The sequence below is a fragment of the Sarcophilus harrisii genome, chromosome 4 (genome assembly GCF_902635505.1).
Source record: "Sarcophilus harrisii chromosome 4, mSarHar1.11, whole genome shotgun sequence".
Classification (NCBI taxonomy): Eukaryota; Metazoa; Chordata; class Mammalia; order Dasyuromorphia; family Dasyuridae; genus Sarcophilus; species Sarcophilus harrisii.
The window spans coordinates 93,990,181-94,005,360 of NC_045429.1; the positions used below are offsets into that span (position 1 = coordinate 93,990,181).

The 15,180-nt window shown below is 40.7% G+C and overlaps 2 protein-coding genes across 2 annotated transcripts in view; both read right to left on the bottom strand.

Annotated features, from left to right (window-relative positions):
- CACNA1S (calcium voltage-gated channel subunit alpha1 S) overlaps positions 1–11,586 on the bottom strand; it is a 99,360-nt gene extending 87,774 nt beyond the window's left edge. Inside the window, exons 1-2 of the mRNA XM_031937116.1 lie at positions 11,420–11,586; positions 4,850–4,955 (exon numbers count right to left, since the gene is read on the bottom strand). Of these exons, the coding sequence (XP_031792976.1) occupies positions 4,850–4,955; positions 11,420–11,571 (258 nt within the window). The 5' untranslated portion in view covers positions 11,572–11,586. The remainder of the gene's footprint in view (positions 1–4,849; positions 4,956–11,419) is intronic.
- Positions 11,587–13,238: 1,652 nt separating this feature from the next.
- ASCL5 (achaete-scute family bHLH transcription factor 5) lies at positions 13,239–14,555 on the bottom strand. The gene has a single exon (XM_003767562.2). The coding sequence runs from the start codon at positions 14,553–14,555 to the stop codon at positions 13,935–13,937; it is 621 nt and encodes a 206-aa protein (XP_003767610.1). The 3' UTR covers positions 13,239–13,934.
- Between the last annotated feature and the right edge of the window lie 625 nt (positions 14,556–15,180).

Consider the following 15,180-nt stretch of genomic DNA (forward strand, 5'->3'; position numbering starts at 1 on the left):
TTCTTTCTTTCTTTCTTTCTTTCTTTCTTTCTTTCTTTCTTTCTTTCTTTCTTTCTTTCTTTCTTTCTTTCTTTCTTTCTTTCTTTCTTTCTCTTTCTTTCTTTCTTTCTCTTTCCTTCCTTCCACTTAATAGTATTTTATTTTACCCCAATTACATGTGAAGATTGTTTTCAACATTAGTCTTTCTAAAATTTTGAGCTCCAAATTTTTCTCCCTTTCTCCCTTCCCTCCTCCCTATTTGAAATAGCAAGCAATTTAATATATAACATGCTGTCTTTCAAGATTATATATCTATATAATCACACACCATCTCTCCCTAACATTTTCTTCTTCCTCCCTCAGTCATTAGCCCTCCTTCCTGGTCAAAAATTGTCAAAGAGCAGTAGTAACAAAGTCCAGGATTTCCTTAGGAATTTTTCCCAGGATCTTTAGGGCCTGTTACTAATCTTTCCTCAAACAGTAGGGAATCTCCTTTATAGATAGCTAGAAAAGGAGATTTTCCAACTTTTATCAGATAATTCTCATCTACATACAAAACAGTTACTGGAGAGCTAAGTGCCTAACTTCACTCTCACGCTATAAAGTTAAATCCATTTTTTTTGGGGGGGGTGATTTATGTTTTCTTTCACAAGATGACTTTTATGGAAATACTTTGCATAACTTCACATGTGCCTTTTTAATAGGGGGGGAAGAGGAGAATCTGGAATTCAAAGTTTTACAAATATTAAAAATTGTTTTATACATAACTGGAAAAATATTAAATAAAAATAAAGTTAAACCCATTTCTTCTTGGTTTGCACTTCTCAGAGATAGAGGATAAAGATTTGTGATCCTTTATAAAAAAACCCTTTGCAGCCTAGTGGTCTATTCTTAACTCAGAGCTTCAGCCTTTTCTTCCTCAGGCTCAATAATACCTGATCCTTCACACTTTTTCTCAGAGGCCCCTTAGTTAATCTGTCAATCCTTAGAATGTTTTCCAGCTGCTGTCTGCCAGCTGTCTTACACACACACACACACACACACACACACACATATATGGTTCCCCCTCCAGATTGTAGCCCAGGACCCTTTGTCTGTCAGTATTGCTTTTATAAAAATAGGGTGATGTCTTCTTGCTGACCACATTCTCTTGGGGCTATTCCTCCCCGAAGCGGGCTTGCGAGCTCTACAGAATGATGATATTGCCCAGCACACACTCTGCTGGGGCAGGTTTGCTTCTAATACTCATAGTCTTAAAGAGAGAATGGGATTCTCAGGAGCATGGGGAGATAGATGGAGGGATGGATGATGACATTACCCAGCACTCACTCTGGCAGAGCAGGCTTGCTTTTAATATTCATAATATTAAAGAGACAATGGGATTCTCAAGAGGGTGAGGAGATACAGGATTGGAGAGGTTTAGGCGCTGCCAGGAAGAGACAGGGGAGACCTGATTCCTAAGAAAAATCCAGCTCTCCTTAGTTTTCATTGTTATGACAAAGAAACAGCCTTCCTCAAAGCTGCAGATGCTGCTAAACTAACTCCCTGATGGGGGAGGACAGACAGAGCTCTCTCCTACCGTGTTGGGGAAACAGAGAGGTTAGCAGAGAGCTGACTTGCACTCCTAGGAGACAAATGGGGGAGAGGGGTGACAGTCAGTGGGAGCGGGTGCCAATAGTGCTGAATAATTAACCAGCTTCCTTGTTATTTCCCTACCACTTTCTTTTACTGGAACATTGCTGCTCTGAATTCATGTATAATCTGACTTGGCTAAAAATACATAATGTAGGGGCAAAAGCCAAAGAATTACATGTGGGAAGCCCCTCTCCTCCCTCATCCCTAAGATTGATTCCAGACAGAACAAAGAATATGTTGTCAAAATCAATCACTATTTCTTTGTTCTAAAGGCAGATTCAATGCTGTTTGACTGAGATAACAGTGGTGGAAATAACAGTGGTATAAACACAAAAGGAATTTATGGTTTTTTTTTTCAAAAGATAAAACTAATTTGTGCAAACTTAGAGAATTTATGCCATTAGTTACATAAATAGTTGTGGTTGGGATTAATCTTAAAGGTTAACTAGTTAGCTCTTGGTTTTCTATAGGCAATTTTTAATATGGGCACAGTTTTTCACCCCTATCTGACATTGTACAGAATAAAGATATTCTTTGTTATTCAGTCATTTTTTAGTCTTACCTGACTCTTCCCAACCCATTTGGGGTTTTCTTGGCAAAGACAGTGGACTGGTTTGCCATTTTCTTCTCCAACTCATTTTGTAGATGAGGAAACTGAGGCAAACAGAGTGAAGTGACTTGCCTACGGTCACACAGGTAGTAAGTATATTTGAGTCTGGATTTGAACTCAAGAAAGTGAGTCTTCAGACCTAGCACTCTGTCCACTGCTCCACTCAGCTGCTCCAAAGAGTGCTCTAAGCAGAGGCAAAAGACTTAGATTTGAGACCCAGATCTAAAATTCCTAACTATGTGATTGTTGGAAGTCATTTAATTAACCTCTTTGAGCCTATTTCCTTCTCTGCAAAATGGGAATGATATAATATCTGCTTTGCAAACTTTAAAACTAGTTATTTTCATAGAAGCAACTTTGTATTTTTTTTTAACCTGGGACAAAAAGTGATGAGGGAAGACAGAAAGAAAAGTGCAGGGAGAGCATTGGCAGAAGACAGCAAGTGGAGTATTGTGGGGGCATTGTTATGATACCGTAGGGGATGGACCTCTACTATCTTTCCACTCACTCCTTTCTTTTTCCCAGAACCTCCATCCTTGTTTTCAAGGTATAGGATTGTGGACTGCAAGAGGATGCCTTGAGGAGAAACCATACCATCCTTTATCCCAAATGAGTACAAGGAGTAGAGCCCCATTTCTGGTTCTGCTATTTGTATAAACTACCCCTTTAGTTTTCACAACTAAAAACTTTTACTTGCACCTTCTTCCTTCTATTCTACCTAGTAGAAAGCCTTTGTCTGAAGCTAAAGTACATGTAGAATCCCAGCTTCCCACCAAACCAAGACAGAAATCTATGAACTTCTAATATAAAAGAACTCTGGAGATTAAAATATATTTATTTAGGTCTCGGCACATGCCCAACGGCTTAGTTAGAGCATCCTTTCTCCAAGGTAAACAGGTCATCTTTCTTTACATAAGGCAATAGAAGTAGATAGATTTGTGTCTTGGGGGATGGGGAGATCAAGAAGTTTAGGACATTCTTCAGTCCTTCAACATCCCCAATCTGATGAACTCCTGATAAAGAGAATAATAAATAACATTTATATAGCACCACACTAGACTGTCATAGACATTTGAGATTTTAAGTTTTCACTAATCTCTTTGTCTCAGGAAATATCGCACAGGTTTGAGATAGGGCTGGGAAACCCCTCCAAATCCTGATCCCCATCTAAACCTAATGGATGTTTCCTTGGCCAGGGAAATTAGCAAAAACCAGAATCTCAGAAATCTGACAGTCCAAGCCACTCCTTTCACTGCTTGGAAAGCAGAGTTTGCTTTCCTCCCTTCAGTGTTTGAAATGCAAAAGTCTTCACCAATATAACCTAATCTGAACTCTGTAAAGTGATTTCCATAAATATATTTTTCCATAAATTATATTTCCATAAATATCATTTCTCTCATTTTATAGATTAGCAAACTAAGGCACTAAATTAAGTGTCTTATAGTTATAGTAGAAAGTATCAGCAATAGAATATGAATGTAAATCTTCCTGATTTCAAAGCCTCGCCTGCCACTCTCTTTAGAGAAAGAGTCTCTCAATGTCCTAGATTTTCTGCCCCAAATAGTCTGATTTAGAGGTAACCTTTGTGGTCTACCAGTAGGCATACTTTGAGGCAGAAGGGACTAATCTTTCAAATTTGTCTCCTCCTCTAAGGTAACATCCATAGCCTTCCATAAGGACAGTGAATAGCACTGTATTTTCCTAGGACTATATTCAGGGAAGGGAAGATTGCAGTCCTTCATCTTATAAACCTACTAAATGGCTTATGACTCAGCGTCACAGAATTTAGAGCTGGAAGGGACCTTGGAGATCACCCAGGTGCAATCTCACCTTTTACCTCCCCAGAAGTCAGTAGAGACTGACCAACTCCATCTGTACCTGGAGCCCAAGGGGTTGTCCAGAGCCAGGTGGAAAACAAAATTGGCTACAATCCAAAGGAATGGGGTGGAATGCAAATTCAGGGTGAGTCAATAGCCTGGTAGGACTCCACAAAAAGCCCAGAAGAACTTAGGCAGCAAGAAGAGGAATTGTTTCCAGCAATTAAAAGATTATCCCTGTTGCTCCTTGCAACTTTCCTTTCCCCTCTCAATTGTGCTCAGTTGTGGGGGTTACAGTTTGATGAAAAGATAAGTTTTGTTCTGTTAGGGGACAGGGCTAAAAGCAATGGGAAGAAATTGTCAGTCTTGTCTGATTCTTTATGACCCCATTTGGGATTTTCTTGGCAAAGTTACTGGAGTGGTTTGCCATTTCCTTCTGCAGCTCATTTTACAGATGTGGAAACTGAGGCAAGCAGGGGACAATGACTTGCTTGAGTAAATAAGTGTCTGAGGCCAGATTTGCATTTAGGAAGATGAGGGTTCCTGACTCCGGGAGGAAATTGGAAAGAGACAAATTAGGCTTAATATCAGGAGAAATTATCTAATCATTGGAGCTGAGCTCAAATGGCATGGGCTGCCCTGCAGGGTAATGAGTTTCTTTTTTGTAGGGGTCTTCAATTGGAGGCTGGATGACTAATTGGATATACAATTGCAGGGATTCTTTTAAAAGGTCTATTTTTTTCAGGAGGTCCCTTTCAGCTCATAAGTTCTATGATTCTGTGGAAATGGGTTGTCAAGGCTTGCTTACCAGGCCAAGGTTGAGGGAATTGTTGTCATCCTCAGGCATGGGCAAGTATACCGCCAGAGCCACACAGTTGGCAAAGATGGTGAGTAAGATGATTGTCTCAAAGGGTCTGAAGTCAGGGTTAAGGAGAGTCCTTGATGAAAGGTGACCCCTTTTGAAGGAAGAGGGTTGACAAATAACCCAGAACTGTATTCCTACACAGCCAGTACTGTCTGCAGAATTTTTTCGGTATCCTTGCAGAATCCCAGGCAAATAATCCACTGTCCCTCTGTGGGAGTCATATCCAGGAAAGGGGATTTAGGATTCACTTACAAGGGTTCAAGGAGAATATCACAATATCTTATACTGTGATATTCTCAAACTTTGGAAAAGTGAATTTCTTACTTCACATTTAGAAATATTACTCATGCTATACCAACCATGAAACTTTAGCACTTCAATTTTGTGGTTGTCTTCCTAAAAAAACTCATTATCTCATTCCTTTAAAATAAAACAACTTTCAATGTCTCCCCCAAAGCCTACAAAATAAAGTCTACTCTAATCCCAGAATTTTAAGTCTCTCTGTGATCTAAGATTTTTTCAGGCTTCTTATACCCCTAACTCTTTTATGGTACCTTCTACTCTAGTCCAGTAGTGGTAAATTCAAATAGAAATAGGGATAACCAAACCACACTTAGGGATCTTTGCAGGCCACATATTGACTCAGAAAACCACATATTAACATTATTTATGTTTTGTTGTATTTTGTTTATTTTCTTAGATATTTCCCAATTATACTTTAATCTGATTCAGGCCACACTCAGGAGAACTATGGTCAGCAGTATGGCTAGTAGCCAGGGGTTTGCTATCTTCGACTAGAGTCTAGTCCAGTGATTCTCAAAACTCTTTGGCCTCAGAACCTTTTTACACTTTTAAAAATTATTGAGGGCTCTCCCCAAGCAGCGTTGTTTATGTAGGTTTTATCTATTGATATTCACTATATTAGAAACTTAAATATCTTTATGAAAATAGTTTTGACCTTACAGACTTCCTAAACACTTTTTGGGGAATTATATCTTGTGCTATAATTAAATGAGATTCTTCACTACTCAGTGAAATTCACTTAACATATATACTCAATTATCCAAATTTTTCAACATACAGAAATTATTCAGATCAGATCTGTACTTTCCTATCTCTATAACTTTTCTTCTGGATCTTCTTCTAGATCACAGAATCTAAGTCTAGTACTGGAAGGAACCCTAGAAGTCATTCAGTTGAACATGCATATTTTATGGATGAGGAGATGAAGTCCAGAGAGATTAACCTCTGTGTTAACCTATTGGCTTGGCTTGCCTAAGTTCACCCAAATAATAAATGGTAGAACTCGGGTTCCATGATTCTTTCCATGTCACTTATGAGCATCAGTGGGTATTATAGAAAGAGCAATGGACTTTCATTCAGGTGTTGGAGATTTGAATCTGTAGGTTTGAATCTGGGTCCTAATTCATGCTAGCTAAGCTGACCTTGAGTAGTAAAAATAGCAAACATTTCTATAGAGCTTTAAGATTTGAAAACTTTATACATGTTGTTTTGTTTAATCCTTGCAATAACTCTGGGATATGAGTGCCATTATTATCCTCACTTTTCAGGGGAAGAAATGGAGGCTGAAAGATGTTAAGTGGCTTGCCCAGAGTCACATAATACGTGTCTGAAGAAGCATTTGAACTTCTTCATTCCATCTGGATGACTCACCAATTTCTAAGATTGTAAAAAGACATAATCATATGTGTCCTACCTACTTCACAGGGTATTGTGAGGAAAGCACTTTGTTAATCTTGAAGCACTTCTATAAATATGATTATTTTTGTGATTATCTCTCATTGTCAAAGTTTCTTCATCCTTCAAGGACCAGCTCAAATGCCAACTCTCATAAGTCTAAATAGGAGGCTTAGGGTTAAATATTGGTTTTAGTAGTTATTAACTATGTGACCAGGTGCAAATCACTTAAATTATCTGAGTGTCAGTTTCAATATTTGTAAAATGGGGAGAATAATTTATAAATTTTATAAATGAAATTTATAATTATTATATGAAATTGCCCCCCAAAAAAGCTCTTTTTTTTTGGCTGAGACAATTGGGGTTAGGTGACTTGTCCAAGGTCACACAATTAGGAAATGTTAAGTATCTGAGACCAGATTTGAACTCAGGTCCTCCTGACTTCAGGGCTGGTGCTCTGAGATCCACTGAGCCACCTAGCTGTCCCCTCACTTTTTTATATCACCAATTTTTAGCTCACACACATGTACCACTACAATGCAGTCCTTGTCCTTGCATCTCCTAGCACAGTGCCTTACCCATGGCAGGAACTTAATACATTTGCCAAGTTTAATTGAAATAATATTGGAGTTATCTGAGTACATATTTTATTCATCATGCAGAAGGGTTTCTCCATCTTATTAAGCTCTGTAACTTTACTCCTTCTTTCCAGCATCCAATATTTACTCCTTGGAGGTACTCAGGAAGTGCACATTGAAATTTCTTCCTCTCAGTAGAGGACATTGGATGCAAAATGGTTGAGGTGTTCACCTGTTTTAATGGACTACTTAACTTTGCTCTCAGGTGTGTGTATTTGTGTGAATGGATGTAATCTTTGGAAGAAACAATGATTGTTAAATAGTCATCAATATAACAGAACAATTGTATGTAGAACTGAACTGAACTGATTTGTAATTGTCAAGTAGTTTTAAAGTTTCACTCTCTTATAAACCTTTAGTCTCAAAGAATCCTACATCTTGAAGAATCATACATCTATCTCCGTTTTTGTCTCTGTATCTGTCTCTCTCTCTTTCCTTTTTCTTTCTCCTCCAAAAGATTCATGGATTTCTGGGAATATGATTAGGTTGGATATGTTGGATATGTATTATGGCAGTATATATTGAAGAGTGTGTATATATATATATTATATACATATATATTATGGCAGTATATATAGAAGAGTGTGTATATATATTATATATATATATATATATATATAATGGCAGTATATATAGAAGAGTGTGTATTATATTATATATATAGTGTATATTACATACATATATATTATGGCAGTATATATAGAAGAGTGTATATTATATACATATATAATGGCAGTATATATAGAAGAGTGTATATATGTATTATATACATATATATTATGGCAGTATATGTAGAAGAGTGTGTATATATATTATATATATATATTATGGCAGTATATATAGGAGTGTGTATTATATTATATATATAGTGTATATTATATACAAATATATTATGGCAGTATATATAGAAGAGTGTGTATTATATAGTGTATAATATATACATATATATTATGGCAGTATATATATAGAAGAGTGTATATTATATACATATATATATTATGGCAGTATATATAGAAGAGTGTATATATGTATTATATACATATATATTATGGCAGTATATGTATAATAGAGCTGGTGATATAGCTATATGTAGAAGTGTATATATATATTATGGCACCATATATAGAAAAGAGCTAGTATACAGCTCTTGGAAAAGAATGAACTCTCATTTCCAGCGACTGAAGGAGATTTCCTTAGTTAAGTCATTGTACACATTTGCACACAGTCCTACATGCATACATTTGAATACCTCCTCCTTATACATAGAAATGCAGAGCTTTAGTAGGGAGGTAGCTCTGGGAGGGAGAGGAAAGGGATCCTTGGAGAAATTTTGATGATGAAAAAACACAAGATATCAACTAAAATTTATTATTTAAAAAACAAGAAATGCAGAGCTTTTGGGGGGGGGATCGGAGAAGAAGGAAGGTGGACACCTGTGATTTCATCAGCATAGAGAACTTCAGGTGTGGAACCTCCACTCTCACCACTAATGCAAATCAGCAATTAATCTGGAATTGACAGCATCAAAAGTTGCCCGAGGGTGCTGAGAGGCTAAGTTGCTTTCTACTGTCACACAGATATTAATTGTCTGTCATGAGATTTGAAGACAGATCTTCACAACTGCAAGATCCATTGTCTCTGTGCTATCTCATATCCTATACTTTCACACACATAGCCCTCTCTCACTTCCCACCAAATCTTAATCTAAACGGTCTGTTTTTATGACTGTGGCTCTTTCAATAACATGATAGATAAGTCATCAACTGTGATTGAGCCCAAAGAAATTTAGCAATTAGGAAAAATTAGGATTGGAGGGGGAGGGTATAATATAAGAAGAACAGGACAGAATAGAGGGGGACAAAGGACAGGGGAGCAGAGAATAAAGAGAATTGGACTCGGTCACACTTAACAAAGAATATATTGTTGTTGAATGAAATTAGGAAGTTATCTCAGCGGCTGAGATTCCCCATTCCTGTTCCTCTCTTGCTTTACTACTGGGTGACAGCTTTAAGGGCCAGGGAGTAAAAATGATGCTTCATAAGTGGTTACTATTCTCTCCTACTGGAACCCTGTCCTATAACCACTGAACTAAGAGATGAAGCTGAATTCTGGGGGGATAGAAAACGGAAGGTAGGTAGTCTTAGGGTTTTCAAAGAAGGACTTGGTTAATCAGTTCCAATAGAGCAGTAATGAATTGAACCAGCTACACCCTGCGAAAGAACTCTGGGAGATGACTATGACCATTACATAGAATTCCCAATCCTGCTATTTTTGTCCGCCTGCATTTTTTATTTCCTTCACAGGCTAATTGTACACTATTTCAAAGTCCGATTCTTTTTGTACAGCAAAGTAACTGTTAGGACATGTAACTTATATTGTATTTAATTTATACTTTAACATACTTAACATGTATTGGTCAACCTGCCATCTGGGGGAGGGGATGGGGGGAAGGAGGGGAAAAGTTGGAACAAAAGGTTTGGCAGTTGTCAATGCTGTAAAATTACCCATGCATATAACTTGTAAATAAAAAGCTATAATAAAAAAAAAAAAAAGAAGGACTTGGTTGAGAAAACCTCATTCTATTGACTTTGGAGAATGGAATGGGGTGGGGAAGGACAGGGAAGCAGAGGAAAGGAGAGGAGACAAGAAAATGAGCAAGTGAGAAATAAGGAGTACAAAGGGGATTTAAGAAACAAACAGAGGGAAAGGGTCACAGAATGGGGATGGTGTGGGTGGGCAGAGAAACCTTTTGGCACATGGGGAAGAGAAACAGAAAGGGAGATTTGATTTAGGATAGGCAGAGAGCAGCTGTGGGGAATAGGATTGATGCATTTCCCAAGTTATTTCAAATAGCTCTCAAACTTTTCCCTGAAATAGTTTGTTTCTCTTGCTTTAACCGTTTCTTCTCCTTTCTGGGGATACCCTGTGCTCACCTTCCCAGAACCCTGGGCAACAGCCTTCCCCTACATCTCTCATTCTAAATATCCTGATTCTTCCTTTGTCCCTTCACTGTTTATAGGGCATGGTTCCAATAGGAGAAAATAGTGACCACTTATGAAACATCATTCTTACTCACTGGCTCTTAAAGCTGTCACCCTATAGTAAAATAAGAGAGGAATCAGGAATGGGGAGTGTCAGTGACTGAGAGAACATTTTCCTGATTTCATTCAATGAAAATATATTATCTTTGTCAGTGTGACGGAGTCTAATTCCCTTTATTCTCTGCCCCCCTCGTCTTTGTTCCCCTCTTCTGCTCTGCTCTCCTTACACTATGCCTTCCCCACCCCAAATTCTATTTTTTCCTAATTTCTTTAGACTTGGTCGCACTAGCAGACTTATCATATTGTTGAAAGAGCTATGGTCATAGAAACAGAACATTTAGATTAAGATTTGGCAGGAGGTGAGAAAGGGTTATGTATGTGAAAGCATATGGATATGGATTAGTGTACAGACAATAGTCCCCATCTTTCTCATACCCCAAGATTCACCTTTTTAACTACATCCTTCTTTTTTAGAGTCCTTCTGTAACCCCCGAAATTCTAAGTCAGTGCAGAGACCTCCCTCCTTCCTGACAGGAGCTATAACAAAGCCTGATGGAGGTGATTTCCAGTGTCACCCTTGGGGCAGTTTGGGCTAAAACCCAAACACGTCTTAGCCTTCTTTTCCACATTGGTGATGCTCTTTAGGGGAGGATTTCACTTTCCCCCTCTCTATTTCAATATCTGATTTCCCCCCTCCCCTACCCCAACCTTATCAGCCTAATACTCTGGGATTTCAAGCATTTATTCCCAGAATCTCAAGAATTGTAAGTGGGAAGGGAATGGAAAGGTCACCTAGTCCAACACCTATCAGCAGCTTGGAGGCTTATATTAAGTCACACACATAGCGGAGCGGGGGTTTAAATCCGGGTTCTCTGACCTGAAATCCAGTTTCATTCACCCACAATTCCATTTTCACTTGGTCTGTCTGCTCCTTCACCACCACTGTGCCCATACAACAGACCTTCGGGAACCCTGAAATGCTGAATGTTGCCAGCTTCTTTCCTCTACCTCCCCTCCTGGCCCCTGACCTCTCCAGGGTCCAGCTGTCCTGCTGGGATCTCCTGATCTCCCAGCCACCTCGTCCCATCCCCATCCCCATCCCCATCCCCGATGCTCCCTGTGATCTCAAAGGATACTTCCATTCTACAATGCTAATGCAGGCCTTCCTCAGGGGGTTCTGGAGGGTGAGACAGAACAGTGCCCGGGGTGGTCGGGGCAGAATCTCAGGAAGTGGCTTCTTGGGTTGCTTCTTCTTCTGGTTCTCATCCTGGGGTGAGGAGGGCTCCATGCTTTCCTTGCCGCCGTTGCCTCCCCGGCCCTGCCCGCCCCCTCCTCCCCTGCGCCTGTCCTGGAGGGCCCCTTGCCCCGGACTGAGCGAGCCTGGGCTTGGTGGCTGCTTGAGATGGGCTGGGGGTGGGGATGGGGGCGGGCGGGTGGCGTGCGTGTAAAATTAGCCCCAGCTTGGCTGTCCTTGAGTGCCTGAGGCTAAGGGGCAGCTGTCGCTCCTTCCCTCGCCCATACACCAGCCTGCACGTGGGAGAGGAAACGATATTCCAGCCACATTTTGGGGTGCTTGGGGAGAGGCTCTTAGGATAGGGAGGACAGAAAACTTATAAAAAGGGTTCAGAATATGTCTTGGAGCCTGGCTGGGCTTCTTGTCCTGGGGAGAAGGTGTAATAAATAGAGTTCTGGATTGGGAATCAGGAAAACCTGAATTCAAATCCTACCTTAGTCATTTAATAACAGTATGAATTTGGACAAATGACTTAAGTTTTCTGAGACTCAATTTCCCCATCGCTAAAATGGGAAAGGTAACAACAGTTCCTATTTCACAGGATCTGTGATCACCAAATGAGATAACAAATGTGAACTTTAATTAGTGTTAAATAAATGCTAGCTATATTATTGTTCCTAACTAGACAGTCAAATAGAATCATAGATTTCTAGCTAGACCTAGAGCCCCACTCCTTCATTTTAAGGAAGAAATAGGGTCACACAGAGAAATGATTTGGGGAGCTAAGGGAAGCAGGAATGGAGTTCAAACCTAGGCTCTCCGACTCTGGATTCTATGCTTCTTCCACTATAGCACTCTATCTATTCTAAAACTGAGACCTTAACTCCAGTCCCTCCTCCCCACTCCCCAAACAAGGGTGAGGAACTGGCCTGAAGCCCAGTTCATCTCAGTTACAGTTTCTCCTTCTTTCCAGTCTATTTTCCCCCTAAGAACAGACTTCTCTTCCTGACACAGGAATAGTTTAAGATTGGGCTGGACAGTTACCTTCCCTACACCAGGCTGGAGGCCAACCAATGGGGACATCGTGAAACCTTTCTCAGGAGACCGGTTAGGGAGAGCTCTGGGATGAAAGAATTGAGGGAGGAGAAGAGGAAGAAAAGGGACAATAAGTTGGAGAAGGACAAACTGCTTTTGAGAGAACACTAAAAAGTCAAAAAAAAAAAAAAAAGCTTTTATTAAAATCTGATTTGTAGGGGTAGTGTACTGGGGATGGGTATAGAGTCAAGGCACACAATTATAGACCCTGCCCTCAAGAGGCTTGCTGTAAAAATTAAAAAAAAAAAAAGAAATGCCAAAAGAAAGGGAATTGGTGCACCATAACATGATGTAACCCTCATTGATAACTCTTTGCTCAGCTATTGTATTTTTGGATGAAAGCTAGCTTGAAAACATAATCACAAACTCCAAAGAGATTATGGAATGGGGCATAGGTTCCAAAGGGTGGCGGGACTTCCCTTGGGAAAGCTAAAACCATCGAATTCAATCCTGTGCTACTTTGCTCAGTCACCCCAACTTCTTTTTCTTCTTTTTTTCTTTTTTGGCTGAGGCAGTTGGGGTTAAGTGACTTGCCCAGGGTCACACAGCTAGGACGTCTTAAGTATCAAGGTCAACTTTGAACTCAGGTCCTCCTGACTTCAGGGGTGGTGCTCTATCCACTCTGCCACCTAGCTGCCCTCCATCCCAGCTTTTACCTACTGCCTACTATGACCTCAGAAAGAGCTTAGAAGAATAAATCCCACAATATCCCACTTCCCTCTTCTGCAAGTATTCAAGTATTCCTTTATGTCATGGCCCAGGAGAGAAATCGAGGTTCTTTGAATTGATAAACTCAAAATGAGTTATCTCAAATGAGAGAATCTTTGAAAAACTTTTAGCATGGTGTCTGGCATCTAGAAGGCACTCAATAAATACTTGTTCCTCTTCCCTTTTTGGTGTAAGCTATAATTGTGAGGGAGGGAGTTTGACGGTATCTTGATTCATGAGCCTGGATTTGTGATTATGTCCTTGAAAGGAATTCTGCTTGGGACAATTCCTACTGCTACCGAGAAGTCAATTGTGCTACCATTTAGTCACAGGAATTGGCTGGAACCTGGAGGAGATGCTAGAATTTTGGGGTTTAGAGCCATCTGGTGGAGATCATGGGATACTGCAGAGCACATTCACAAGGTTTGTCTACAGAGCCTTGATTCCTGGACATCTTTAGGGAGCCTGGGATAAGAAGGATGAATTGGTAGAGAACTGCCCATTAGATTGCACCCTTTCCCACCTGGAGCACCTACACTGTTGACTGTTGATTCAGAGATAGAGGGATGAAGAGAGAAAGGGGAAGGGTTGTAGGCGCTGTGGGAGGGAGGGTTTCAGTGGCTGGATTCCTCTGATTCACAGAAGGGGGATGAGGAGAAGTAGGAGGAAGAGGAAGACTCTGGGACCAGGGAAGAAGAGGCTTTGGATTCGCCATCACTGGTGCAGTCCGTCAGAGGGCCAGGGGGAGGCTTGGGAGCTGGTCCTCCACCCAGGACACTACTCCCAGTGGTGGAAGCTGTGCCCTCCGGTGCTGTGCTAAGTAGGTCTTGCAAGTATTTGATGTACCGGATGGCAGCTCGAAGGGTCTCCACTTTGCTGAGTCTCTTCTCTGCTAGTGCCCCTGGAAGGTGCCCCCGGAGTCGGGCGTAGCCCTCGTTGACACATTTCACCCTCTGCCTCTCCCTCTCGTTACGTTTCTGGATGAAGGCTGGCTCAAATGGGTAGTCATAGACTCCAAAGGGACCATGGAATGGGACGTAGGGGAAGACCCCACCATATGTGTCATAATAGGCTGGCTCCACATTGCTGGGGTAAAGCAGGAAAGGCATGCTCATCAAGGACTCCGTGGGGGGAAGGTGGGAATGCCCAGGAGGGGCCACAATCCCCAGCTGCATACAGCTGGGGGAAGTCACGGACCTGCGGTCCACTAAGGCCCGGCAGAAATTATTGTTCATCGTCACTAGTCAAGATAGACCTTGAAGAATGCCCCCACAGTCTAAAGAGAAATCCACTTCAGGGAGGAAGTCACATCTCTAGCCGCACCTTAGATTTGGAAAGTGAGATTGGAGGTTTTTTTTGGTTGGAAGGTGTCTGGGGGCTTCCAGGCTCTAATAAAAGCCATTACTATTGAAAAACAATTTCCTTCCCTCAAAGCTAACCAGTTCCATCTCAAAAGCCGGCTGCTGCTCAAGGCCTCCTGGTCACCTTCTCTGACATCCCAATTTCACAAGGATAAGTCAACAAAGCTTTTCACTGCACATTTCTATGGGTGGAAAATAAAAAAGTCTTTCTGGCTCTATCTCTGGAACTCCATTCCTCAGACATATAGAAACTGGCTTCTCTCTTTCTCTCTCTTTTTTTTCCCCCAGAAAATAGACAAAGAGGAATTTCACAAAAGAACTGATGGTCAAATCCTGGGAATTGTGGGAAGAGATTTAGATGCCACCTAGGAAGCCAAGGAAGTAAAGATGGCTGTTACAGTTGAAGCTGCGCAGCAGAGATTGTCCCAGTAACTCAGAATCAATCCTTCTAAGGAAAAAAAGAACAAAAATATCAGTCATGATGGGGATCTTTCTGGTG